A 27,417-nucleotide genomic window follows, 5' to 3' on the forward strand; every position below is an offset into this window, starting at 1 on the left:
ACCATGTCCCGGATATCCTTGGCATCATTTCACGAAATGGCCACAACCCCGACACACGGGTGTAGGCGTACACCCGTAATGTGTCTATATTATTAAAGGTATAACCGTTGGTTTTCCCGCCGCGGCTTTATGCTTTGTGGCGTGTCTATTAACCTTTAACCCGGCACGACCCGGGCGACCGAACGCATAGTAAACATGTAATTCTTTTACAAGATTTGATTATGAATTATCCCAAGTTATAAAGAGTTTGTGCCATGTGCATTCAAATCAATTTTTATTAAACATTTTACAAAAGTGTCGGTTGAATGTATTTACCAGTGTAAACTGACATATTTTCCCCGAAAAGATTAATGCAGGTTCTACACGTAATAGGCTGGCCACTCCTTAGCATCGTTAGAGTCTCGCAAGCTTTGGATGCCAATATCTGTTGGACAATTATTTTTCTATCTTATTGTGATCCCCTGTGGATTATATTTCGACGATTGTGATACTTGGATATTACATTCAATAGTTGAAATATATTTATCTTTATGCTTCCGCTGTGCATTTATATATTGTGTGGTTTGACTATATTTTTGCCAACTACGTCACGGTAATCCCCCACTGGGCCCACCGGTGATACACGTGGAAATCGGGGTGTGACACGTAGTCATCTTCAACGTAAATAAAACAAACTTATCATATACATATTAATGAATATTTTGTTTTTAAATTACGTAAATAAAAAAATCTTATCAAATAACATATGATCTTTAACTTAATAACTTGTTATAATTATTTAGATTTGATAAATAATGTAGGGATAATTGAGAAAAAAAATATTTTAGCTGGGAAAACCTATAGAGATCATCTCACAGAGAATAACTTTAATAATTATATGTATAGATATAGAATATTATTTTTAGTATTATTAATAATTTTAATCAATTAAATGAGAGAATGACAAGTGTCCCAAAACAGGTTTCTTTTATTATATAGTATAGATTATAGATAATTATTTTTTAGTGTATATAATAATATGTATAATATTCACTTTTTAATAAAATAATACCAAATAAAATTACAAAAATAAAATCATTGATTTTACTAATATACTATGGTAAAAGTTATAAGTTTATTAGAGATAATTAAATCTTCGAAAAGAATAAGAGTAAATTTGTATATTATAAATAAAAAGTAGGTGTCTATAAAAAATAAGTAATAATTTAGGTAAAACGAAACTAAAAATGTAGCTGTTATATGACTCCTTGGGTAATATAAACAATGTATACCGAGTATATCCATTAGTTTTTTTTAATATAATTTTCTTATTATTTGGTATGTAAGATTATATGTATTCAACCCGTGTCATACACGAGGGTTTTTAAATTAACTTTTTTTTCATTATTTGGTAAACACTAATATATTTATTCAACACGTGTAATACACATGATTTAAAGATACAACTTTTTTATTATTTAGTACATAAAATTACATTTAATGAACCCGTACAATACATATGGTTCTTATAGATTTAACTTTTTATTATTTAACATATAAAATTACATTTATTCAACTCGTGCAATAAATGGGGTTTTTAAAGGTATTTTGTTTTAGTATTTACTATATAAAATTCATTTATTCAATCCGTGTAACACACAGGGTTATAACCTAGTTTATTATAAGATAAGTAGTAAAAGAGGTATTTGTTCTAAAAATATATTAAATTAACAATTTAGATTTGAGGATAATATTTTATTAAAGTATGATAAGATTTAATATTAATTTATTATAAGATAAGTATAGATTTGAGTATACCTTCAATGAATGACATGTGTGCAAAAGTCGATTTCTTTTATTATAGTAAGTAGATAGATTTCCCAAAGCAAAATAATACAACCGATATTTCAAAATTTAATTTAGTTGATTAGAACCATATAAACCGATACACATAACTCCAACTAAAAAAAAATGAACCCCTTTTATCTTGTATAAAATGCATTTATTTCTTACCCACATCGGTAGAAGTAGATAAACAAGAATTTATTCAAATTTTTACATGATAAAAGAAAGTAATAATGGGTCCCAACAAGAAAACGATCTAATATTATCCACACATCTATACTATATTATAAGGGCTTTTCTAATGGCAGACCCCCCTGTCTATCTACACACTTTTTCAATTCACTACGCATCGTATAGGCCTATACGATGCGTATTGAATTAAAGTAAAAAACATGGCAGACTGACAGGTGCAGGTTATGTCTGGCGATGGACCTGATACGCATCGGATAGGCCTATACGATGCGTATCAGGCCGCTGTTTTTTGGAATTTATTTTTTGTTGTGTTGTGTCGAATGCGAACCCGAGAAACGAAAGGGATTTCGAGCAGTTGGTTGATGATATGATTGATAAAAGAAGCGCTTTTATCATGTGTCATATTAGATGTGTTATGGTGAGATTTTTTAAGTTTGCACAGTGAGAGAAAAGACCAGCACCTCTGTTAGTATTGTCCTTTAAATTCGCATAAACATATATTCGTTTCATAACCTCCTCCTATAAATCAACCACAACTCACCCGATACGTCTTCTTTGGATCACACATGATAAAAGCGTTTCTTTAGACAATCTGGGATTATGTTCTGTTTCTTTAAGATTTACGTCTGATGTCCAAGTTTGATCACATTTGACTTCATCGGCGGCAGTCCAATGACTTTCTTGAGTCACATATCCGACAATTGGGCCCACGGATCTTATGCCCACCCGAGACCGACCTCTGAATCATCATAGAAGACGTGTTGGGTTCTTCTTCTAGTGGTCGGGCTTCCAATGCTCACACAGGGTGATAAACAACACTGATGTCATCATAGAAGCGTTGGGATTCAAGGGTTTATGAGTCAAAGTTAACATTCAGATTCAGATTCAGAAAGCAGATGATTTTGTACTTGGTTTATTCTCTTTTAATCTATTAGAACGATCCTTGTTTTGTCATGTACATGCGTTTAATTCCCAACATCCTTGTAGTGTTTAGAATGTTTGAAGGAAATGTTGGTTCAATACCATCGGTTTCTAACTTTATGCTTGCATCCACCACAGTGAATATTAACTTTGTTGGAATCTACGAAGAAACTGTTCGATTTCACGGTGAGTGGAGAAATTAGTGAATGAGAAACTGTTTGTATTTGTGGATTTCGGTTAGTTCAGAAACTTAACAAGAGAAGCAACTAAAAAAGCGGTGAACGGTATTTAACGTACACACCGCATTCGGTCATCTTTCCAAACTACAACACACCCGATACGTCTTTTTTGGATCACACATGATAAAAGCGCTTCTTTAGACAATCTAGGATTATGTTCTGTTTCTTCAAGATTTACGTCTGATGTCCAAGTTTGATCACATTTGACTTCATCTGGGGCAGTCCAATGACTTTCTTGAGTCACATATCCGACAATAGGGCCCACGGATCTGATGCCCACCTGAGACCGACCTCTGGATCACACATGATAAAAGCGCTTCTTTAGACAATCTGGGATCATGTTTCGTTTCTTCAAGATTTACGACTGATGTCCAAGTTTGATCACATTTGACTTCATCTGCGGCAGTCCAATGACTTTCTTGAGTCACATATCCGACAATAGGGCCCACGGATCTTATGCCCGCCCGAGACCGACCTCTGAATCACACATGATAAAAGCGCTTCTTTAGAAAATCTGGGATTATGTTCCGTTTCTTCAAGATTTACGACTGATGTCCAAGTTTGATCACATTTGACTTCATCTGCGGCAGTCCAATGACTTTCTTGGTACAATAATGCGACAAATAGTCTTGCAATTACATCTTCAATCGAGACCGCATTATTAATTATAATGAAGCAATGAAGATTGAATGTGCAAAACCGCAACCGTTTTTTTACTACGGAAACGATGGCTATGGGAAATACAAACCTGACACGAACCACAATGGACTCAGACTCATACTACCCTTGTCGTTCCGTATTTTCTCCTTTTCTAATTCTCGAAGAATCTCGTAACGTATGACACATGATAAAAGGGGAAATCTAATGGAACACCTGTTTGAGAGAAACTTCTTCAAGCTAACCGCTGATATCTCATCCTTCTGTTGTTCAGTACTTTCGAGACAATTCAAGTTATTTCAGCTATTTCTGTTGATTCAGTACTTCAACGTATTTTAATTGGTTTCGAATATACCCAAAGAGATCTGAACCAACCTAAATCCACTTCTGAGACGATTTAAGTGAGTCCTATGAAGCAAGTGTCGGTCTATTCAATTGAGAGGAAACATTGCATGCCTTGAACGAGTCTAGAACACTCGTAATCCTCAACCGGGCTTTGAAACCGGACGGAATCTACGAAGAAACTGTTCGATTTCACGGTGAGTCGAGAAATTAGCGACGGAGAAACTGTTTGAATTTGTGGATTTCGGTTGGGTCAGAAACTTAACAAGAGAAGCAAGTAAAAAAAAGCGGTGAACGATATTTAACGTACACACCGCATTCGAAGATCCTTGCATTAGACACAATTTGTTGTAATTTGTGGATCAACAGAAATAACTGAAATAGTTCTCTTTAATCTATTAGAATGATCCTTGTTATGAGAACCTGATTCTGTTTTTCAATACCAACAGAATGCATACACAAATAGTTCTAGTGGACGAAGCAAATGAAACCGGAGTTGTTATCTTGGTTGTTCAGTACTTTCGTGCTAAATACAATGTTCATCTTCGTTATCCTTTGCTTTCTGCAATTCAAGCAGGCACGGATGCTAAACGTACTGTTATTACATCCGAGACGATCCAAGTGAGTCCTATGAAGCAAGTGTCGGTCTATTCAATTGAGAGGAATCATTGCATTACATCTCCGTTGAAAACAAGTGGTTGTAATGATGGAACCCTTGATTTGAAAAAACATTTTTGAGAAATTTATATTTCAATACGCATCGTATAGCCCTATACGATGCGTATTAATCGATGATTTTACTGAAATACCCCTGGTTTTCTGATAAATTTAGGGGTATTTTTGAGAAAATTCCAAGTTTAATACGGATCGTATAGGCCTATACGATTCGTATTAAGCTGATATACTATACAACATAAGCCTATATGATCGTATATGACATTATTTCAAATTTAGTGTTATCGTGTTTCCCTCGGTTCGACGCGTATACGTCTCGTTTTTTGCCGAACTTTCACATATTTTGTCGTCTTATTACGTATACCTTCAACATAAGTCGTTTCGGTGTCGTTCGGTTGCGTGCAAATATCTTATTCTATGATTACGTACAGTTTTGTTTAAAATCCACTTGAACTCCATAGTATCGTATTATATGTATACGTGTGTGGAAATATCGTTAGTCGCATACTTTGACGTATTTTTGCGTACTTTGACGTATTCTAACATATTGTTGCGTATTTAATAGTATTTTAACGTATTTTATCGTATTTTTACGTATTTTAGCGTATTTTAGAGTATTTTATCGTATTTTAGGGTATTTTAACATATTTTAATGTATTTTAGCGTAGTTTAACGTATTTTAGGGTATTTTAACGTATTTTAACGTATTGTAACGTATTTTAGCGTATTTTAACGTATTGTAACATATTTTAGACAACAACAGATAATGAACGGATTATTGGACTTCTTGTTCCTAATGTACACCTCAATTCATCTTTTTTACTCTTTTCTTCGATTTCAACAAATAGTACCGCAACCGTTTTTTACTACGGAAATGGTGACTATGCGAAATACAAACCGCAATCGTTTGTGACTATAGGAAACACAAGTTTTCTTTTTGAGCTTGATGGATGTCCGTTATCTCAATTGAGGCGTGCATTGTTTAAATCTGAATATAACTAGATGTTGCGTGTAACTTCATTAAACCAAGAACAAAGCCTATTTTCAAAACACATGTGTTCATCATCAGCGTTGTTTATCACCCTGTGTGAGCATTGGAAACCCGAAAAACAGTCTTGACAACTGTGACAGCTTATCTATATGTGTGTGTCACATCCATCCTGTTATAGCAATCGATATCATTAACTACCAAAAGAATGCATACACAAATAAGTTGTTTAAATCTGAATCAGTTGTTAGGGTTTCGTTTCTTCATGCTCCAACTATTTGTGTATGCATTCTTTTTGGAGAACTTATCGTGTGTTGCAGTTTGGAAAGATGACCGAATAGAGATCTGAATAACAATCTGTGGAGAACTTGTTTGCGTTATCCATCAACAAAAGATAAAAATACTTTAAAATTAACAAGGCGGTCTCTTTGTTGCATTATCCATCAATTTGTCACTTTCAAAATTCAAATCAAACGTTCACGTATCACAAGGAATGACCGATCTAAGGCAGAGAACCTGATTCAGATACACAAATTCGATTTCAACAAATCTTTCAAGGTCTTAAGTGATGGACAATTGGTTAAAAGATGTAGAAGAGTTTGTGTAGAGATCTTTACAGTATGGTTTCTCGACAAATGAAGTATTAAAAGATGTTAGTTTCTTGACAGTATGGTTTCTCGACAAATGAAGTATTATCTGACAAAACTCAAAACAATTTTAATCTTCCCAGTAATCATCCATAACAAGGGTGAGCTCGTGTATCGGGGCCACGGATCTTATGCCCACCCGAGACCGACCTCTGAATCATCATAGAAGACGTGTCGGGTTCTTCTGCTAGTGAGTCCTATGAAGCAAGTGTCGGTCTATTCAATTGAGAGGAAACATTGCATGCCTTGAACGAGTCTAGATCACTCGTAATCCTCAACCGGCTTTGAAACCGGACGGAATCTACAAAGAAACTGTTCGATTTCACGGTGAGTGGAGAAATTAGCGACGGAGAAACTGTTTGAATTTGTGGATTTCGGTTGGTTCAGAAACTTAATAGGAGAAGCAACTAAACAAGCGGTGAACGGTATTTAACGTACACACCACATTCGAAGATCCTTGCATTAGACATAATTTGTTGTAATTTGTGGATCAACAGAAATAACTGAAATAGTTCTCTTTAATCTATTAGAACGATCCTTGTTTTGAGAACCTGATTCTGTTGTTCAGTACCAACAGAATGCATACACAAATAGTTCTAGTGGACGAAGCAAATGAAACCGGAGCTGTTTTTCAGTACCATCAACGTTGTTCACTACCAAAAGAATGCATACACAAATAGTTCTAGTGGACAAAGCAAAGAGACCGTTGTGTATCTGAATCAGGTTCTCAAATAAACCGTGAAATCGAACAGTTTCTTCGTAGATTCCGTCCGGTTTCAAAGCCGATTTCAACTTCCATTGATCAAATAATAAAACCCTAAGAATGCATACACAAATAGTTCTAGTGGACGAAGCAAAGAGACTGCCTTGTTAATTTTAATGAAGCAATGAAGATTGAATCTGCAAACCGCAACCTTTATTGATCTGGAATTGGAGAACCGTTGTTAACAAGAGTATGTTGTTCCAAGATTAATTCCAAGATTATTGATGGTAACAAGAGTATGTTGTTCCAAGATCAATTCCAATTGCAGTTGATGAAACCGGAGCTGTTATCTCGGTTGTTCAGTACTTTCGTGATAAATACAATGTTCATCTTCGTTACCCTTTGCTTTCTATAATTCAAGCAGGCACGGATGCTAAACGTATTGTTATTACATCTGAGACGATTCAAGTGAGTCCTATGAAGCAAGTGTCGGTCTATTCAATTGAGATGAATCATTGCATTACATCCCTTTTGAAAAACATAATCGATAAATTTCGGGAAAATGGGGTTGAAAGATGATAACCCAACAGTGGAGGATCTCATTCGACAGCTTCGATAAATTAAGGGGTATTCTCAAATAAAGTTTTCCTAGATGTTTGAAGACCAACAAATGTCCAAAGTGTTACTTCTTCGTTCGCGTGACGGAAAGCTACCGCGTGACAGGAAGCTACCTTGCAAAAATTAAAAAATTAAATCGACACCCTCAATACGCATCGTATAGGCCTATACGATGCGTATTACTTTTTGGTAGGGGACAATGGCAGCCTTTGGCAGGCATAGAAGTTTGAACCCACCTCAATACGCATCGTATAGACCTATACGATGCGTATTGAGGGTGTCGATTTAATCCCCAAGGTTTGCCAATAATACGACCCTATTATAATGCATAAATGAGTGGTATTTTAAGATACCCAAAAAATAAGAACTTTTCTTCTCTTTTATTTTTAGAAAGACCCCTAAAATGAGGGTAGTTTGGTCTTTTAAACACTATTTATTTTTAGCCCATAAACTTATTACACTTAAATCCCTAAAGTTTTAACAAAATTATAGATAATTAGTTACAATTCACCCTTCCGCAAAAAAACTTATATTTTTTTACATATTCTTGACATATCTTATAAAATATACTGTTTAAAAAAATCCAAAGATAGCATGACGACCTAAACATTTTTGTCGACGTTTCGGTAGTTGTCTTGTTCAATATCGACGCACAGATTAAAAGACACAAGTCGATAATGCTTTAATATACAAGTAATTAATACATGTGATCTAATGTGCCTAATCTACAAAGATTTTATAAACAAAACATTTTGTTTTCATAAAAAATAATTCTTTTATAAACATTTTTTTGTAACAAGTAATATAAATAAAATAATCCAGAAATTTACAATCTTTACTAGATAAATACTAAATTGTGTTGCAAATTTTTAGGAATTATAAGTTGAACTATATTGTTATTTCAGTTTCAAAAGAATTCTTTACCAACTTGACTAGATACATATTAGATTGTGTTGCATGTTTTTAGGGATTATAAGTTAAAAGTAGACTCATATAAATAAGATTAGTTAGGAACTAAAAATTTGAACTTAGTATGATATAAAGTTAATAAATATATAAACTCTTAACATCCTATTTCTTTTTATAAAAACGGTTCTTGAAGTTTTATAAAAATATAAATTTTTTATATCGGTAAAAAAACGAAAATTAACAATTTAAGTTAAAGGTCTAAAACATACTTACAAGTCAAATACTATTATTTATTATTTTTATAAAAATGAAAATTTTAAACTTAACGTTTATTTGATGAATGCTATGTGGATATTAAAAAAAAAGTTATGAACTTTAAAGAATAAAATTATACTTTATAATTTAACCAATAAAATAAACATAGTTTAAAATTTTAACAACTTGTCTTTTATTTTTTATCTTTTGATTATTAATTTTTATAAAAAAAAAAACAAAACTGTACATATGTGTAACACTTATAACATATATCCACCAGAATAATGTTATCATAAATATTACACGAATAAGAAAACTACCAGAAACAAGTGTCGTAATGCAAAGTGTCGTCCCCGTCGCATCGCGCGGGCACTCTACTAGTTGCTAATAATAGATTTAGAAGGTGTCTAGGATTGAGTTTGTAAATGACTTATTGACTTAGGCTATAGGGTGTGGTCATGACCCTTATGGTCACCATGACCCTCCACATCAGTGCCATGTCACCCACTTCTAATCTACCATCCAAAACCACCACCCTAAGGGTGTGGTCATGACACAAACAATTATTTTCTTATTTTAATTTGTTTTTGTGAAAAAGGAAAAAGAAATATTTAAAAAGGAAAGTAGGCTCATGGTTGCCATGGTTTAATCCATGCCAACCATGGTGGATGAGGTAAGAGGATGATGTAGCAATTTATTAATGGTCCTATGTGACATTGATGATCCAACCCCTGCCCTCCACACCCTTTCGCCTTATTAGCTTTTTGAAAAAATCAAGAAGTAATTTTCAAAAGCGAAAATTTAGGGCTTTCCAAATGATTTACTGATTGATAATTGAGAAATATAAATCTATAAATTACAATGTTAGAGGACACATGTCGTTTTTTTATTCCTCATCACCCTTAATTTCTGGTGAATTTATATTAAATAGTAATTTTTCTGTTTTACTTTCCTATTAGATAATAATATTAAAACTAAAATTATATATATTTAGATATCTAATATTAATTCAGTATGGCTAGTTATTATAACATTAACTAAATGAATTTATATGAAACTTATAGATAGTTATAACTTTTGATGTTAATTATCATTTTTAAAAGAAAAAAATTGTATCATGGATAGTTAATATATCTTTAGACCGTTTGTAAATCTTAATCAACTCTAGTATTTGAAAAAAAAAACTATATTAGTTAATCGTTTCAATATTTATCTACAAATTTTTCCCAATTCAATTTTATTTTATTAATTAAATTGTTTAATCACTTTTTTTTTGAATTCTACAAACTGAAAAACGATTTTTTTAACTATTTAGGATCCAACTAAAAAGCATTCTATCATATATTTGCATATTCAAAGATCTAATATTTGTTATAATTTGCCGAATCCCGTGGTATTTGTTGTCATATAATTATAGCCGAAAGTATTCAAGTTATTATTTTCTTTTGTTCTCATTTCGATTTATATCATGACTTATTTTAGCTATTTGTATATGTTTATATATGTAGGCAAAAGATCAAATACAAATAATCTTAACATACTAAACATACAAATTGAAGGAAAACCCAAAAAGACAAGGTGGCATTTTTGTAATTACCACCAACTATCAAAGTTACAACCAAAAATATCTAAAAAAACACAAATTTTTTTTTAACATTTTTTATTAAAAAATCGCTACATTTCGTTAGCAAAAAAAAAAAAAAAAAAAAAAAAAAATTTTTGGCTGCTACTAAAAGTAGCGATTTTTTAATAAAAAATGTTAAAAAAATAAAATAAAATAATTTGTGTGTTTTTTTTTATTTTTTTAGATTTTTTTTAGGTTTTTTGGGGGTTTAGTTTTTAGCATTTTAGCTTGGGTGGGGGGGGGGGGGGGGTTAGGTTTTTTTTAGGTTTTTGGGGGTGGGGGGGGTTAGGTTTTTTTAGGTTTTTGGGGGGTGGGGGTGGGGGGGGGGTTAGGTTTTTTTTTTAGGTTTTTGGGGGGTGGGGGGGGTTAGGTTTTTTAGGTTTTTGGGGGGTGGGTAGGTTTTTTTTAGGTTTTTGGGGGGTGGGGGGTTTAGGTTTTTTTTGGGGGTGGGGGGAGTGGTTTGGTTTTTTTAGGTATATTTGTAGAGTAACTTTGATAGTTATTGATAATTACAAAAATGCCACCTTGTCTTTTTGAGTTTTCCTTCAATTTGTATGTTTAGTATGTTAAGATTATTTGTACAAGAACTTTACCCTATATATGTATTGTTGATGTGGCAACATCAACTTATTTTCTTATGAACAGTTGATTTGGGTTATGCTTATCTATAGCGGGTCAAACAGTTAAAAATTAAATTAAAGTAGTCTAAAACATAAGCCTTAAAACATAATTTTTTAAACCGTTTTGAGGTAAGTTTTACATTATTGGACTCATATCGTCGTTTTAATCATAAGCCCTAAAACATAATTTCCCTTTTTACTTTAAGGCATTAAAGATGTTGCATCGCGTTGCATAATATGGCCATCATGGATCACTTTTAAAGTCTTTCGTCTAAGCCATTACAATTATGATACATAGGCTATTTTTCTCAACTTCATAATCATAATCAATGGCAATCCATGTTTTCTTTTTGTCTTTTGACAAAATATTTGGTACATTAATGATTGATTATTTCGGCAAAATGTGTGAGAAAAAAAAATATTTTTTTTAGAATGAATAGAACCAACACCCACGAATGGAATGAGCTCTTATAAGCAATTTCTTATAAGCAACTTCGTTGATTTGTTTGCCTTGGTTGAATCCAACCTAAAGCCATAGGAAAAAAATAAGCAAAACTCACGAGCCACATTGTGCATTTGTTTGAACCTTAACACCCTTGCTAAGAGAAACCTTCAAAGACAAAAGAATAGCTAGGATGAGGACAAGTGTTAATGGTAACCCCTACCTTTGAAAGATATGGTTCATGATTTATGGTACCAAAATCACTTTCCGTTAGGTTCACGGTTCAACTTTTTGGATGGAACGTGAGAGATTTGGAAGGAAACTCGTAGGAATGCAACTTTATTTGTGCTCTCGAGTGATTTTTCTCTAAAAATTTTCTCTAAAATTTGAAAAGATCTATGAAAAACTTCATTCGTCAAATAATATAAAACACTTAAAATAAACTTACAATACAAATGAAAGAAAAAAAAAACATTGTTACAATTGAAATAAACAAACACATGAATGAAATAAAAAACTGATGACAAAAATTCCTGTTTAACATAGGTTTTCTAAAACAAATTATTATATGGATGTTTCACTTGCACAAAAGTTTCTTTCATGAGATAGTTAGCTAGTGTGTTAAACTTAATTATGTCATTTATCAATGAGAACCAAAAAATTTCTCAAACATTTTCTCTCGTTTTAAATGGCAGCAGACATGTCTCCACTTAAAGAACACATTTGTTCCACATGTACAACACTCGTACCAATGTGTACTGTCGGGAATGACTCTAGCATCTGGATTGATATCTTAAAAAATAAAAACAATCCTTAGATTGGTAGAAATTATTTTCGTGTGCTTGCCATGAATTTTAGTGTATCAGAGGTTATGTTGTGTATCTATCACTACTAGAAAAGTGGTCATTTTGCTACGGAAATTTCCTACGCAAAAAAATGCGTCACAAATTCTAACACATTTACTACACATTTCCTACGGAAAAAAGACCATGATTTTTTTGGGCAATTTGTGACACAATAGTTACAAATATACTAATTCTAAGTATTGTGTCAGAAATGCGTAGCAACTTGTTACGCATTTCCGACGGAAACAATATTTATTTGTTGGAATTCGATTTATATGTTAAATTCATTTAAATATTAATTGTTGCGTCAGAAATGCGTAGCAACTTGCTACGCATTTATGACGAATTATTTATTATTATACTTAGATTATATTTTAATGTTTAATCAACATTATTATTAATTATTGCGTAGGAAATGTGTAGCAACTTGTTACGCATTTGTGATGGAAAATTTATTGTGTAGGAAATGTGTAGCAACTTGCTACGCATTTGTGATGGAAAATTTATTACCATATTGTGTAGGAAATGTGTAGCAACTATCTACGCATTTGTGATGGAAAATTTATTGTATAGGAAATGTGTAGCAACTTGCTACGCATTTGTGATGGAAAATTTATTGTGTAGGAAATGTGTAGGGTTTAGATGTGCAATGGACCGTTGGATTGAAAATTAGGTGAGCAATGGACCGTAGGATGATGATCCGTGTGAAGTTTAACTAAAGCTTTTGATTGGCTCAATTAGGTGAGCATGGAATCTATTACTTGTATTATTATTAACTAGTTAATTAATGAAAAAATATTATTATTATTAATATGGTGGCACATAAATTATATCCAGTTTTTTATAAACTTGTTATATCAATTTGTTTTTATAAATCACATTAAAAGTGTAATTATATCAATTTGTTTTTATAAATCGTATTAAAAGTGTAATTATATCAATTTTTTTTTTTGAAAATCTCCCTAAGTATAGAGTACAACTACTCAATGCATCAACATGCTGACCGACGCCGTAATTGCTGATAAGAATCGACGGCGACAGGTTTTGACGGTAAACAGCCGGCGACTTTTATTGAGATTTCTCTAGTGGTTTCAGCGTCTACGGCGGCGGCGGTGCCTCGGTGGTGTACGGACAGTAGGTAACAATCATCTTCTTCTCTTTTCTTTAAGATCTATCTTCTCCGGTCTGTTGTGGTTGTCATTTCAGGCGATGGTGTGGGGATCTTCACGTCTGACCAGTGGCGGAGGAAGTGTGTTTCTAGCTTCATGATGGTTCGGGTTTTGTTTCGGCTCGGGTCACTGTTCGGTTCACATACGTTGAGATAGTGAAGGCATCACATAAATTTAGAGAAAAGATGATGACAAAACAAGCTTAGGATGAATATGTAATTTTATTTTCTTTATGTTTGTAGATTTTATATATTTTTTGTTCGTAAATTTGTATAAATTTATGATTAATGTTATTGAATTTGTATAGTTTTTAGTTTTATTTGCTTTTGTATAGAATAAAACTAGAAAAAAATATTTTTTTTAAACAAAGCATATTTTTACTCGGGTTTGTGACACAAAATCCATTGCTGAAAACCTTTTATTTCTTCATTTTTTTTATTACAAATTCGTCAGAAATGCGTAGTAAACAGGTAGTAGGAAAATGCGTAGAAAATGTGTAGCAATGGATTTTCGTGACAATTGTGTAGCAAAAATTAAAAATTAAATTTCGTGACAATTGTGTAGCAAAAATTAAAAATTAACTTCTGTTAAATGGGTAGGAAAATGCGTAGAAAATATGTAGCAATTTGTGACAGCCCTTTTTCTGTCAGAAATGGGTAGGAAAATGCGTAGAAAATGCGTAAGTAACCAGTTTCCTACGAGTGGTTTTCCTACATATGCATTTTGTCACAAATTCATAGAAAAACGCGATTTGTGACGCATTTCCTACGGAAAATGGTGTCAGAAATTTTAATTTTTCTAGTAGTGCTACAACTAAGATGGCTCCTACTAAAGATGTGGGGACAAGTTTTCACCTATTTTCTTTCAATTTTCATAGGTTTTAACATTTCAAACACATAATTTTGAGTATTGATTTCTAATTCATGTTATCACCGCTTTGAATAAGGCTAGTGAAAACCCATTTTCCATTAATTGAAAATACCCACTTTCACCTAATTACCAACAAGATTAAGAAAGAAACACATCATAAAGAGATCCTTTAACCATCATTTTAAATATGATTTTCCAATACCTTCTAAAATGACCTATTTTAACCCAAACTCATTGTGACTTGTTCATTGTACTAACTGATCCGTGTTGGCTTAGATAATAGTATGAACACTTATTGTATGTGAAGGACACTTAGTATTCTTATAAAAGTTAAAGAATTTTCACATAATATAAAAAATCTATATGGTATAATAGATTTTTTTTTCTATTTAAAAATAAAGTAGGGATAGAAGGTGGTAGACTATATATCAAAACAGCCGGGATGGAAGCAAAAGTTGGTTGGGCATGTGTAATCCAAGATCCACCAATACTAATCGTGTAATGGGGTCCAATTCACCCAATTGTCTATCTCTTTGCACCCAACACATAAATATTAAATAGCATATCACAAATCTAATATTATAGGAAATGCATACAACAATCATACCATGTGACACTTTAATGATATTTTCAAAGAGATACAACGTAAGATATAGCCTAAATCAAATTATTTTTACGGCGTGGCGGATGTTTCATAACCTAGGGTTGTACTATAAAAAGATATTAAAAAAAACGATATTAGATTTAAATAACCTCAACTTTCACCAATTGCCCGATAACACTTCAACTTTTGATTTGTATCACACCACTCTCAACTTTCAACTTAATGGCCGATAACACTTCCAAACTAACCTAGTTTGCTGACATCAGTTGTCACGTCACCAAACTAGTGCTATATTAGTTGTCACATAAAAAAAGCCAAGTTAGATGCCACATCAGATGTCACGTCATCAAAAAAACTCACATAAGCAAAAACTAACTGGGATAGGGTTCAGTTAGTTTGAGAGTGTTATCGACCAATAACTTGAAAGTTGGGAATTGTGCGGTACAAATCGAAAGTTAGGAGTGCTATTGTCCAATTAGTGAAAGTTGGGGTTTATATAAATTCAATATCCCTTAAAATTTTGAATTTTAAGGAGGCTGTTATGAAAAATACACAAATACATAACATGTTATTTAGAAAGACTTTTGACTTTTTTTTTTTCTTTTTTTTTTGTTAAGACAAAAGTTGAGTATGGTGTCTCATTTGGACTTATGTTCGCCCCTTTTTCATAGAGTACAAGTTTTATTATAAGATGCATGATAAAGTTAGCATTGTTGGTATAGAAAAGGCCAGCATGCCATGATAAAGTTTATCATTAAAATTTAACCTTATTCAAAAGTTTCAATTTATGTGATTCTAGAAAAGTTATAACATTTCAATTTTCGCTTAATTATGAGTAGTACTTATATATCATTTAAGAAAAAATAATTATGTGTTTATAATATGTCTAAATCGAAGATTAAAATATATGTCAAAATCAAAATAGAAAAAAAAAACACAAAATATCTAAGTAATTGTCAAACATTAAATATTTAAACATATGTATTATTATTACTACTTAAAAATATTTATGTATAAATTATAAGTAATCATCGATTAAAAAAAAGTAATATTGTAGCTTTTCGATTGTGAGATTGGTCGTTTATTTTATTTCTTCACTAGACCACCCGTAGTGGGGCGTTTTTTTAAAAAAAATTGAAAAAAAAAAAAACGCCTTAAAACGCCCATCCCCCCATTACATGGGGCGTTACTTTTTAAAAAAAATTGAAAAAATTGGTGGCCGGCGTTTTAATCATAACGCTGCATGGGGTTGGAAGGAAAATGGATGTGGCCAATGGAGTGTGAGGAGGACTTTGACTAGCCAATGAGGAGGGCTTTGACCTGCAACAACTAGTTTCCTTTTATTATTATTATTTTTTTAATAATTGGAAGGGGGCACTATAAGGCATTATGCCCACTACACCATTTTTGCAATAATGCCCCATGCTGACTAGGATAACACGTGTCGAATAATGCCCAATGGTGAAGGCATTATTTTGTTCCACCACTACACATGGTCTTAAGCTCTAACTAGATATTTACTTTTGGATTTGTTGTGTGTACGACATGTCTAAATGCTCAAAAAGTAACTAGCTATTAAATGCACATTCTCACATATTAATACAAAGGAATGGGATCAAATACAAACACTTAAGTTTGTAAGAACCATAAGAACCAATACATAATTGACAAGTGTCCATCAATAAAAAATTAGTTTAGGGGTAATTTAGACTTTTTGACCATATTTATTTATAACTAATTAAAAATAATTACAAAAAATATAATCAGCACAACACTATATAATTAGCACAACATCATTAATCGTTCTTCATTATCAGCACATCGTCCTCGAATCGTTCTCCATTATCAACATAAACGACATTAGCACAACATCTTCAATCGTTCTCCATTATCAGCACACCAGATGTGCTGATTATATCTACTTTTGGTGTTTGTTTGTATTATTTTGTAATTAACACATAATCAGCACCTTATTAGCACAAATATAAAACACCTTTTGTTAACTTTTTTTAAAAAACACTTTTATAAATACAAAAAGGTATAGCAATATGGTACTCATATTAAAGAGAAAAAAATACTTGATTTTATGGTATATATTTTTTAAAAAAATAATGAAGTATATAAAAGTTATTTTAGTTTAAAAAACCTTGGTGGAATTTGTATTTAATAGAAAATGGTCAAATGACTAGCAATTTTACAAAATTACCCCTAATTTGTTAGTAGTAATTTTTAATTATAAGAGTTTTATTTATAATCAATATCAACCCTTGATTTAAATTAACAATGATTTAGATCTGTTCTTACGGTTCTTATAATTAGCACTGTTTGTACAGGATCTCAACCCTTAATACAAATTATGTTTATAACAGATTGTCATAGATAACCTTTAACTTTAATAATTACATGATTTTTTTTTATCAAACATATTTAAAATACGTGTGCTAACGTAGGATCATTAAGTAATTAATTTATTATATTATTGTTATTGTTATTACACAATATATTATTAACTCTTAAACTGTTATAATATTTTTTAACTCTTAATAACCTATAATAAGATAAAAGAAAATTGTGATACGAAAACACAAATAAATTAAAACGTAAAAAAAAGCTAAAACAAGTGGTCCATAATGTGAAACTTAATTGCAGGATGGTCCATCATGACAAAATATCACCTTTTGTGTTTCCCTCTTAAAAATGTATACATATTTGTTTATCTTCAAAGCAAAGCTCTTCAACTAAACCTACCAATCTTTTATTAAAACATTCCCAAATTTGTAATTCTGAAACAAACCTTGAATAATCAACCAAATTTTTTCATGTAATTTATTTATATAATAAAATAAAACTAAATAAAAGCTATGTAATTAAAGCAATAAACTAACTTTAAAATAAAAACTTTAGAAATATTGCAAAATACAATTTCATTTTAAAATAAAAACTTTAAAAACATTGCAAAATACAATTCCCGAGCCATTTGACTTCTTAATTTAGACTAAATCTAGATTTTATGTATAAAAGTTCACTAAATTTCCATGTGTATATAGTTCTATCTATATAAACACTTTTTTGAATGGCAAGGAAACTTACTTGTAAACCTACTATGCTCGGGCCTATATCCAAAGTCGACTTCTCGACCGCCGTGAGACCGTACCTCCCTAATGCATAGGAACCAGATGGAATCCGTAAACTCTCATTCCCCATCAGGTTCAAACCTGAAATTAAAACTCAGATTCGTCTCTTCACATAAATGTCTGTCGAAATGGCTCAAATGTGAATCGAACCTATAGATTTGTTTAACTACTAATTAAAACTCAGATTCTTCACTCTAAAAATTGATGTGATGTAATGTAATTAACTACTAATTAACGTTCCAAAAACATAAACATGATATAAAAAGATGATAAAAAAGGTAGGAAGGAAGAAACATGAAATCAAAAGAGAAACCACACTCCTAACTGTCATCTTTGTCTTCTTCAAATCATATCTCCTTCTTCATGATATCCATTTGCACTCTTCAGATTCCACGTGTATATCCTTCCTAATCGCATCTCACTTGTTCGAAAAAGGTTCAACTCTCTCTACGATTCTTCTTCCTTCCTTTTTCAACACACATGTGAACCAAATCATCAAATATGCAGAACAACCACATGGCTTTTCATCATGTTTTCATCTCCATTACTTCACCTATAACTTCCTACAAACCCTAACTCCACTCATTTCACTTTTACTCCAATTACTCCACTCAATTTCTCTATATTCACTTGCTATTGCAGATTGTGAAGCTTACGTCATCGCCATTGAAGATCTAATTCATCACATTCGTGCGATTCATCAATTGAAGTTCGAATTCAAAGTGTTTGGATGCAAATTGTTTCGAATTGAACAGTTGTAGGTGTTGATTTGAAAGAGGAATAGTCGATCCAGGGTTTATACAGTCGGCATTTACGGTTTGGAGTGTAGCAGCGCCATTTAATGGCGCTGTTTAAGCGGTTTTTTTACCGGAAACCGCCGGATCGGCTGCTTGAGATCTCCGAGAGGGTTTACGGTACGTATCTACTAATGTTTAGGTTATATTTGAAGAGATTTGGAACTAACACAAAATAAATTAGTTTCAAATTGCCACTTGTACGGTACGTATGTTTTTATCTGATCTCTCCGGTTTTTATGGGTGATTTCTTCTTTGAATATTAGTGAAATTTGACTAAGATGTCAACGGTTGTTAACTTCTTTTAGGTATGCCAAAGCGTTGACTATATTTAGACTTGAAATTTGGGGGAAACTTGCTAGATAAATTGTTTCGAAATAGGAAAATTTTTGACATGTTAGGGTTTGTTTCATTGCATTTGTTGTTAGTTTGTTGATCTCTGTTTAAAGCTAATGATCTTGTCGAAAATCGTTTGCAGTTTTCGATTGCTGCTTCTCGACTGAAGTACTTGGAGAAGATGAGTACAAGGTTTACATGGGTGGCATTGTGGCCGAGCTACAAGACTACTATCCTGATTCATCTTTCATGGTTTTTAACTTTAGAGAAGGTGACAAAAGGACTCAAATATCAGACATATTATCGCAATACGATATGACGGTAATGGAATACCCTCGGCAGTATGAAGGGTGTCCGATGTTACCATTGGAAATGATCCATCACTTTTTGAAATCTAGTGAAAGCTGGCTCTCGTTAGCGGGTCAACAAAACGTGCTTCTAATGCACTGTGAAAGGGGTGGGTGGCCCGTGCTTGCATTTATGCTTGCGGCTCTTCTTCTGTTTAGGAAACAATATAATGGTGAACAAAAGACGCTTGAAATGGTGTATAAACAAGCTCCTAGAGAGCTTCTTCGTCTTTTAACACCTTTGAATCCACAACCGTCTCAACTGAGGTATCTTCAGTACATATCCCGGAGAAATCTAGGTTCTGATTGGTCGCCCTCAGACACACCATTGGCTTTGGATCATATCAAACTTAAATCCCTTCCTTTGTTTGGTGAAAAGGGTTGTAGACCTGTCATTCGAATCTACGGTCAGGATTCATCTTCGACAACAGCCAATAGGAGCTCTAAGCTTTTGTTTACATCCTCTAAAACCAAAAAACAAGCCCGCTACTATCAACCGGTAAGTTTTTCTACCAATCAGTTAAGGGATGTTACTTCCTTTTTTAAGGAGGCGTTTTTGCGTGTGTGTGTTGAAACTGACCAAAAAACAAGCCCGCTACTACCAACCGGTAAGTTATGGGTTGTGATAAAATGGGCTGTAGAGGATAGTGTTTGGGTGTGTTTTTGTCTTGTTTTAAATAATGCGAATCAGTTACTCAGCTGTAAAAAAACGGGCTGTAGAAGGTAGTGTTTGAATGCGCTTTTGCTATTTGAAGTTGTAGCTGGTTAAACTCAACTCATTATTTGAAATCGATTGTTTGACCCTTGAATAATCAAGTGCAGAATATGCTTATCCAAAGATTTAAACATTGAAAACTGATGTTTGTGACTGCAAGTCAAAATAATCAGATAATTAGTTTCAAAATGCAAATCCAAACACTCCCTAATTTAAGCTTATGACTTTGTGACTGCAGGAAGAGTGTGAACTGGTGAAAATTGATATCCGTCACCGTGTTCAAGGAGATGTGGTTCTTGAATGCGTGCATTTGGATCATGTTAGGGAGGAAATGATATTCAGAGTAATGTTTCACACAACGTTTGTGCGAAGCAGTGTACTTATTTTGAGTCGTGACGAAGTTGACGTTATGTGGGATGCAAGAGATCAGATACCAAAGAACTTTAAAGCAGAGGTAGGCCTTTTTGTTCTTTTTTATACCCTTATTTTGCAAACGCTAGAAGTTGAATGAATCGTTATATTTGTATCAGGTATGTTTTTCGGATGCTGATGCTCTACCATCTATGATCACCACAGAAGCAGAATTTGACGACAAGAACGGGACCGAAAGTCCTACACATGAAGAGTTTTTTGAGGTAGAAGAGATTTTTAGTAATGCGGTTGATGGGCAAGATGGTCTTTCACCTAAAGGTGGTGATTTGGTCTTGAAGAAAGAACCTGAAAATAGGATCTACGAAAATGGTGGTTTGAAGCTTACGGTGGTGGTTGCTAATGAAGATGATAAGACAGATGGGATTGTGAAGGAAATAAAGATGGAGGGGGTAAAAGGTAAACAAGAGAAAGAAGAGGGTGCAGGGACGAAATTGACTAGAAAAAATTCTGTTAATTTAAAAGTTGGTTTGGATGGTGTTGGAAAGCAAAAGGGTAAGCCGGAAATAGGGGCGAATGCAAATGTAAGACTTGCGAAGCCGAATGTGGTGTCTAGGTGGATCCCACCTAATAAAGGGCCATATACTAACTCGGTACATGTGGCGTATCCGCCTACTAGATATAATAGTGCACCGCCTCTGCTAGCTGCTCTGTTAGAGGAAGACAAAAAGTCGCTCGAAGTTGGTGTGAATAAAACAGAGAGTAAAAGTAGGAAACAGGTTGTTGACTCTTGTGTTGGTAATTTGGAAGAAAAGTCAACTAAGGTTACGTCACCACTTCCTCCATTACCGTCACCTCATCCTTCAACTGCAAGGGTTACTCCGGTACAAGCTACAAGCAAGGCCCCTCCTCCACCACCGCCACCACCTCCGCCACCTCCGATATGTGCAGCTCCAACCCTTCCGCCATATCCGCCACCCCCACCTCCACCTCCACCTCCAATGAGTGGCGGACCACCTACACCTCCGCCACCCCCGACACGAGTACTCCCACCACCCCCACCACCACCTCCAATGAGCAGAGGGCCACCCCCACCTCCGCCACCTCCGATCCGCGGAGCACCTCCACCTCCGCCACCTCCAATCCGTGGAGCACCTCAACCTCCATCACTACCAGGTGGTGGTCCACCGCCATCACCGCCACTGATGCGGGGACCACCTCCTCCACCACCACCACCTGGAGGCCGTGCACCTCCACCGCCTCCACCTGTTGCTCGTGCACCTGGACCACCTCCACCGCCTCTGCCTGGTGCTCGTGCGCCTGGACCACCACCTCCCCCTCCACCTGGTGCTCGTGCACCTGGACCACCACCTCCGCCTCCACCTGGTGCTCGTGCACCTGGGCCACCACCTCCGCCTGGGCCGCCAAGACCTCCAGGTGTTGGGCCTCCACCACCTCCGCTCGGACCTCGTGCACCTGGACCTCCAAGCAACGGTCCTATTCCCCCTAGAGGTCGAGGACTCATGCGTCCAGCTGGAACGGCTACAGCAGCACGGAGATCTAATCTAAAGCCACTGCATTGGAGCAAGGTTACCCGTGCCTTGCAAGGAAGCTTGTGGGAAGAATTGCAAAGACCTGGAGAACCTCTAAGGTATCATCTCAATAAACAATGTTTCTCTATATTGCTTTTAAGAAAATAAATTACTGTCATCTAAAGCTTGTGGTGAGCTTTAAAGGGCGTACACCGTACGGGTTACATGCATTTGGACCTTAGTTTTGCAGATGTTTAATACAGAGTTAACAGTTTTTAGACAGCTGTCATATGTTTTTCCTGATGCCAAGTATTTAATTTATTGGATTGTAGTGCACCCGATTTCGATGTGTCAGAACTTGAGACATTATTCTCCGCTATAGTCCCAAAGAAAGATACTTCTAAAGGAGGGCGTCGCAAATCTACTGGTTCAAAACCTGAGAAAATTCACTTGGTAGTGCAGTTTTAAATTAATTAAATTTCTTATTTATGATTTTTTTGATGGATGACTTACTTTTATGAATTAGAATAATATCCTATTGTGCATATAATAATAATAATAGTTATTATTATTATTATTATTATTATTATTATTATTATAAATTCTTTGAGAATTGACAACATTGGTTACTTGTGGCCGTTACCTATTAACCTTTCCATTTTGCTATTGCAATTTTTTTATTAGGTTGATTTAAGGAGGGCCAATAACACGGAAATCATGCTCACGAAGGTTAAGATGCCACTTCCCGACATGATGGTAAAGCGTGGACATAATATATTAATATTACGTCTCAATATATTTGGCTTCTTGGTTTTCTCACTCTAATCATCCGATTATCATTATTTTTTAATTCTTTTTGGTTTTCTTCGTAATATAATTTTATTTACGAAACTATTTATTTGAAGCATCTACAGGCTGCAGCTTGAGATTTTTTTTCAATCTACTTCTTAATACAAAGTATCTATGTTTGTAGATTTTTTTCTCGTAATGTTATGCCGTTCTTAATTTTTCATCATATATACCGGATGTAAGGCAGTGTTTTTGCACTCTTAATTGCATGCCAATGAGTAGAATAAAATCATATTTATCTGGCAATACATCTACAGGCTGCAGCTTTAGCTATGGATGAATCAATCTTAGATGCCGATCAAATAGAGAATCTTATCAAGTTCTGTCCTACTAAAGAAGAGATGGAGCTCCTCAAGGTATTATAAATATTTTTTTATGTATAATACTTTTTTATTTTGATTTTCTATTTATGTATTAATGGTTATGCATTGCAACTGTTCAGAATTATGCAGGTGACAAGGAGACGTTGGGCAAGTGTGAACAGGTCGGTAGCCAAATATGGATTATTATATCTTTTTATGATAATTTGCATGTAACCTACTTATTTTTTGTTCTTATTTAAACGAATTATCTCTTAGTTCTTCCTGGAGCTCATGAAGGTGCCACGTGTGGAATCGAAGTTACGTGTTTTTCTATTCAAAATTCAATTCAACACTCAGGTAACTCTTATGGTATAGTTTGATTGTTCTGGTCACACAGTAATGCTACTATTTTCTGTTTGTTTGATAAATTGATATTAATATAATTATTATTATAATCTCATTTTGACTTTTCGTTCAGCTCTCAGAGTTTAAGAAGAGTTTGAACACTGTGAACAATGCATGTGATGAGGTACTTTAATATAATAGTTCACACTCTTTGTAATCCTTACACATATATGTTTACGAATTACGTATCTCATATAATTCTCTTTCTGGTATTAGGTCCGCAACTCCGCTAAATTGAAGGAAATCATGAAAAGAATCCTGTATTTGGGGAATACATTAAATCAAGGAACTGCTAGAGGTAAGAACATCAATAATGAATAATACTACATATATATCTTACCTATCTAGATCATTAATAAATGAATCATTTTGCGAATATTTCAGGTTCCGCAGTTGGTTTCAAGTTGGACAGTCTTTTGAAACTCACCGATACACGCGCTTCCAACAGCAAGATGACTTTAATGCATTATCTCTGCAGGGTACAAGTCGCTTATGCATAAGTATTGCTATTCAATATTCATACATCTTTTGTTTCTAATAAATGTAACGCCATTTTGCAGGTTCTTGCCTCTAGGTCACCGGCCCTTTTAGATTTTCATGTGGATCTTGTTAGTCTTGAGTCTGCAACTAAGGTTCGCGTTCACACTTTATTTTTTTAATCAAGTTTTAATCATTGTTTATTGTTGGTAAAGAAAAAGATTAACAAAAAGGCTTAAATTGCAGATACAATTGAAGTCTTTAGCAGAAGAAATGCAAGCAATCATTAAGGGACTGGAAAAGGTTAAACAAGAACTAGTTGCATCTGCAAATGATGGTCCTGTATCCGAAGTTTTCCATAAGGTTAGTAAATATCTCTCACAACTTTTCAACGAAAAAAAAAATCCATTTTTGATATAATTCTGAGTTAATTACGTTTTCGTCCATGTGCTTTGCTGAAAATAGCCATTACAGTCCATTAGTTTAAAAATTGCCAAAACAGTACTACTTTCACTTTTGTAACAATTACAGTCCACCTCCATTAACCCCACCTAATTTACCGTTAAGTTTTTGGTGAAAGGATTAAATACCCCTATGTAAAAAACCATAACAAACAAACATTTTTTTATAAGGAGTTAGTTACGTTTTTCGTCCCTATGGTTTGTTGAAAATAACCATTACATGGACGAAAAACGTAATAATTGGTTTAATTTTTTCTAGTTTTTTTAAGGGTATTTTAGTCTTTTCACCAAAAACTTAACGGTAAATTGGATGGGGTTAACGGAGGTGGACTGTAATTGCTACAAAAGTGAAAGTACTAGTACTGTTTTGGCAATTTTTAAACTAATAGACTGTAATGGCTATTTTCAAGAAACCACAAGGATGAAAAACGTAATTAACACATAATTTTAAGACTATAAATATTGTAAAAATTTATATTTATAATTTTACATCCTGCCAAGTGATTCTTATTCTTGAACTGCTAGACATTAAACGAGTTCATCGGCTTTGCTGAGTCAGAAGTGGCATCTGTAACAAATTTGTATTCTGTAGTGGTAAGAATCAAGAATCCTTTTATAGTGATATCAATATATCATCTTCCTTTTATTTATCCTTCACAAAGTTTACTTTCGGGTTCTTTATTTTTTTTGTTTAATTACAGGGTAGAAATGCTGATGCATTAGCCCTATATTTCGGTGAAGACCCTGCTCGTTGCCCTTTTGAACAAGGTAACATATAAACGATTTACGAATCTGTGTTGGATAAATAACTGAAGGATGATGACACGTGGATATTTTTTACGGTTTGCAGTTACTCAGACCCTTTTAAATTTTGTGAGGCTATTTCGAAAAGCTCACGAAGAGAACTATAAACAGGGTGAACTAGAAAAAAAGAAGGCTCAAAAAGAGGCTGAAATGGAAAAAGCAAAGGTATCAACTTAACAAAGAAAGTCGAAAAAATAAGTTGAATGGAAATTTTTTCTTCATATTATCCGGTCAAAGGGTCGGGCGGGTCAATGTAAGCCCAATGCTAGCCACAGCCACACGTGAAGTGAACCGAATTGTAAAGCCCGTGGCTGCATGCACAAAAAAAAACCCTAGATTGCAAACAACTCTGCGGAGCATACGTACATACATACATACATACACAGAGCAAGATGCACGTGTTATCGGGGAACGGGGAGATGTAAAACTTATGTGACCTTAAGTTCTATTTTGAGTTGACCACATGAGATGGGGGGTTGGTTGACCTGTATAGTGATTAACCATGTATATATGCTAACATTGATATTTGATTATTCGGTTTGTATTATTAGAGTAAATTGGTCATCTAAGAGTTTTAGAACAGAAACAGGCCATGAAATGTGCTTGTACATAGAACCAGGTAGATGATAACAAGTTGGGAAGATAGGCTACCATTGGTGTAACAAAAGTGCAGATTTAGACACATTTTATTAATTGTAGAATGGGAAAAAAATCAAGTATTATTTGTGTGTTATGGTATATGATTGTTTTAAATGTTTTTTAGGGTGCATAGTGTTTTGTTTTATATATGTACTTAATATTTATATGTTTAACAATGATAATAAGGATGTAGACTATCTAGAGCGTTTGTTTGAGAACTAATAATAAGTTAAAGAAAATCGAGAATCGCATAATACAATTTTACTTATTGCTTTGAATGTGATACAAAAGGTGGTTGTGTAAACGCCTATGTTTCCGTTTCCCACTATCTTTGATCATCTTTCACGTTGTACTTACAAGTTACAAATGCATTATACCGTTCTCAACATATTATTGCTTCTAAAATTAATGTTCCCAAATATCTACCTATTCATGTCTATACATGTGTAAATATCTATCTATACATATCCATACATGTGTATCAATAGTATCATATGATGATTCGGTTCATCCAAAGAGAACATGTGTATGTTGTTCAAAACAAAGAAAAAGAATATATTTATCATATTTCTTGTGTTTCAAAATTTTGTTTCAGTATTATAATCAATAAATTAACAAAAGTCAGGAACAAAACTTAATAAGAATTCTTATAGAATTAACGTAACAATAACCGGTCAAACATGGTTTTTGGAGGGTGACCTAATTAAATTACTAGTGCTCGTTTGCTGAAACACCAAAACATTTTTTTACTTGATTTGAGTTTATGTAGGTTCAGATTATGCTAGAAAGTATCTTCAAATTAAAAAAAAAAAAAATCAAAGAAAATTAAAAACTAAATTAAGAATATATTTAAAGGGAAAAGTTCCTGTACAAACAGCCTTATCGTACAAAACGTACGAAAGACATGAAAAAGTAAAAAAAAAAAAAAAAAAAACGCCTTGAAATTTTTGTAATTATTTACTCGTAGGGTAATGATCAAAATTACCCTACAAGGGTAATTTTGATCATGTAGGGTAATTTTGCAAAATGTGCTTGTAGGGTAATTATCAAAATTACTCTACAAGTATATCAAAATCACTCTACTAGTTTATCAAACAATATACAATTCA

The 27,417-nt window shown here is 33.6% G+C and overlaps 1 protein-coding gene and 1 long non-coding RNA gene across 2 annotated transcripts; both read left to right on the forward strand.

Moving 5' to 3' along the window:
- The first annotated feature begins 13,512 nt into the window (after window positions 1-13,512).
- On the forward strand, window positions 13,513-13,947 carry LOC110917694. The gene is made up of 2 exons (XR_002580788.2): window positions 13,513-13,639; window positions 13,708-13,947. It is a non-coding gene; the product is annotated as an uncharacterized LOC110917694 (long non-coding RNA).
- Window positions 13,948-18,720: 4,773 nt separating this feature from the next.
- LOC110917436 (formin-like protein 20) lies at window positions 18,721-26,391 on the forward strand. The gene is made up of 17 exons (XM_022161990.2): window positions 18,721-19,192; window positions 19,551-20,254; window positions 20,709-20,924; window positions 21,001-22,490; window positions 22,704-22,824; window positions 23,056-23,127; window positions 23,478-23,576; window positions 23,663-23,704; window positions 23,799-23,879; window positions 24,001-24,051; window positions 24,144-24,225; window positions 24,312-24,406; window positions 24,488-24,559; window positions 24,651-24,767; window positions 25,391-25,459; window positions 25,567-25,633; window positions 25,716-26,391. The coding sequence occupies exons 1-17, from the start codon at window positions 19,120-19,122 to the stop codon at window positions 25,844-25,846; spliced, it is 3,582 nt and encodes a 1,193-aa protein (XP_022017682.1). The 5' UTR covers window positions 18,721-19,119; the 3' UTR covers window positions 25,847-26,391.
- The last annotated feature ends 1,026 nt before the right edge of the window (window positions 26,392-27,417 follow it).

This window comes from Helianthus annuus, chromosome 16 (assembly GCF_002127325.2).
Source record: "Helianthus annuus cultivar XRQ/B chromosome 16, HanXRQr2.0-SUNRISE, whole genome shotgun sequence".
NCBI classification, from domain to species: domain Eukaryota; kingdom Viridiplantae; phylum Streptophyta; class Magnoliopsida; order Asterales; family Asteraceae; genus Helianthus; species Helianthus annuus.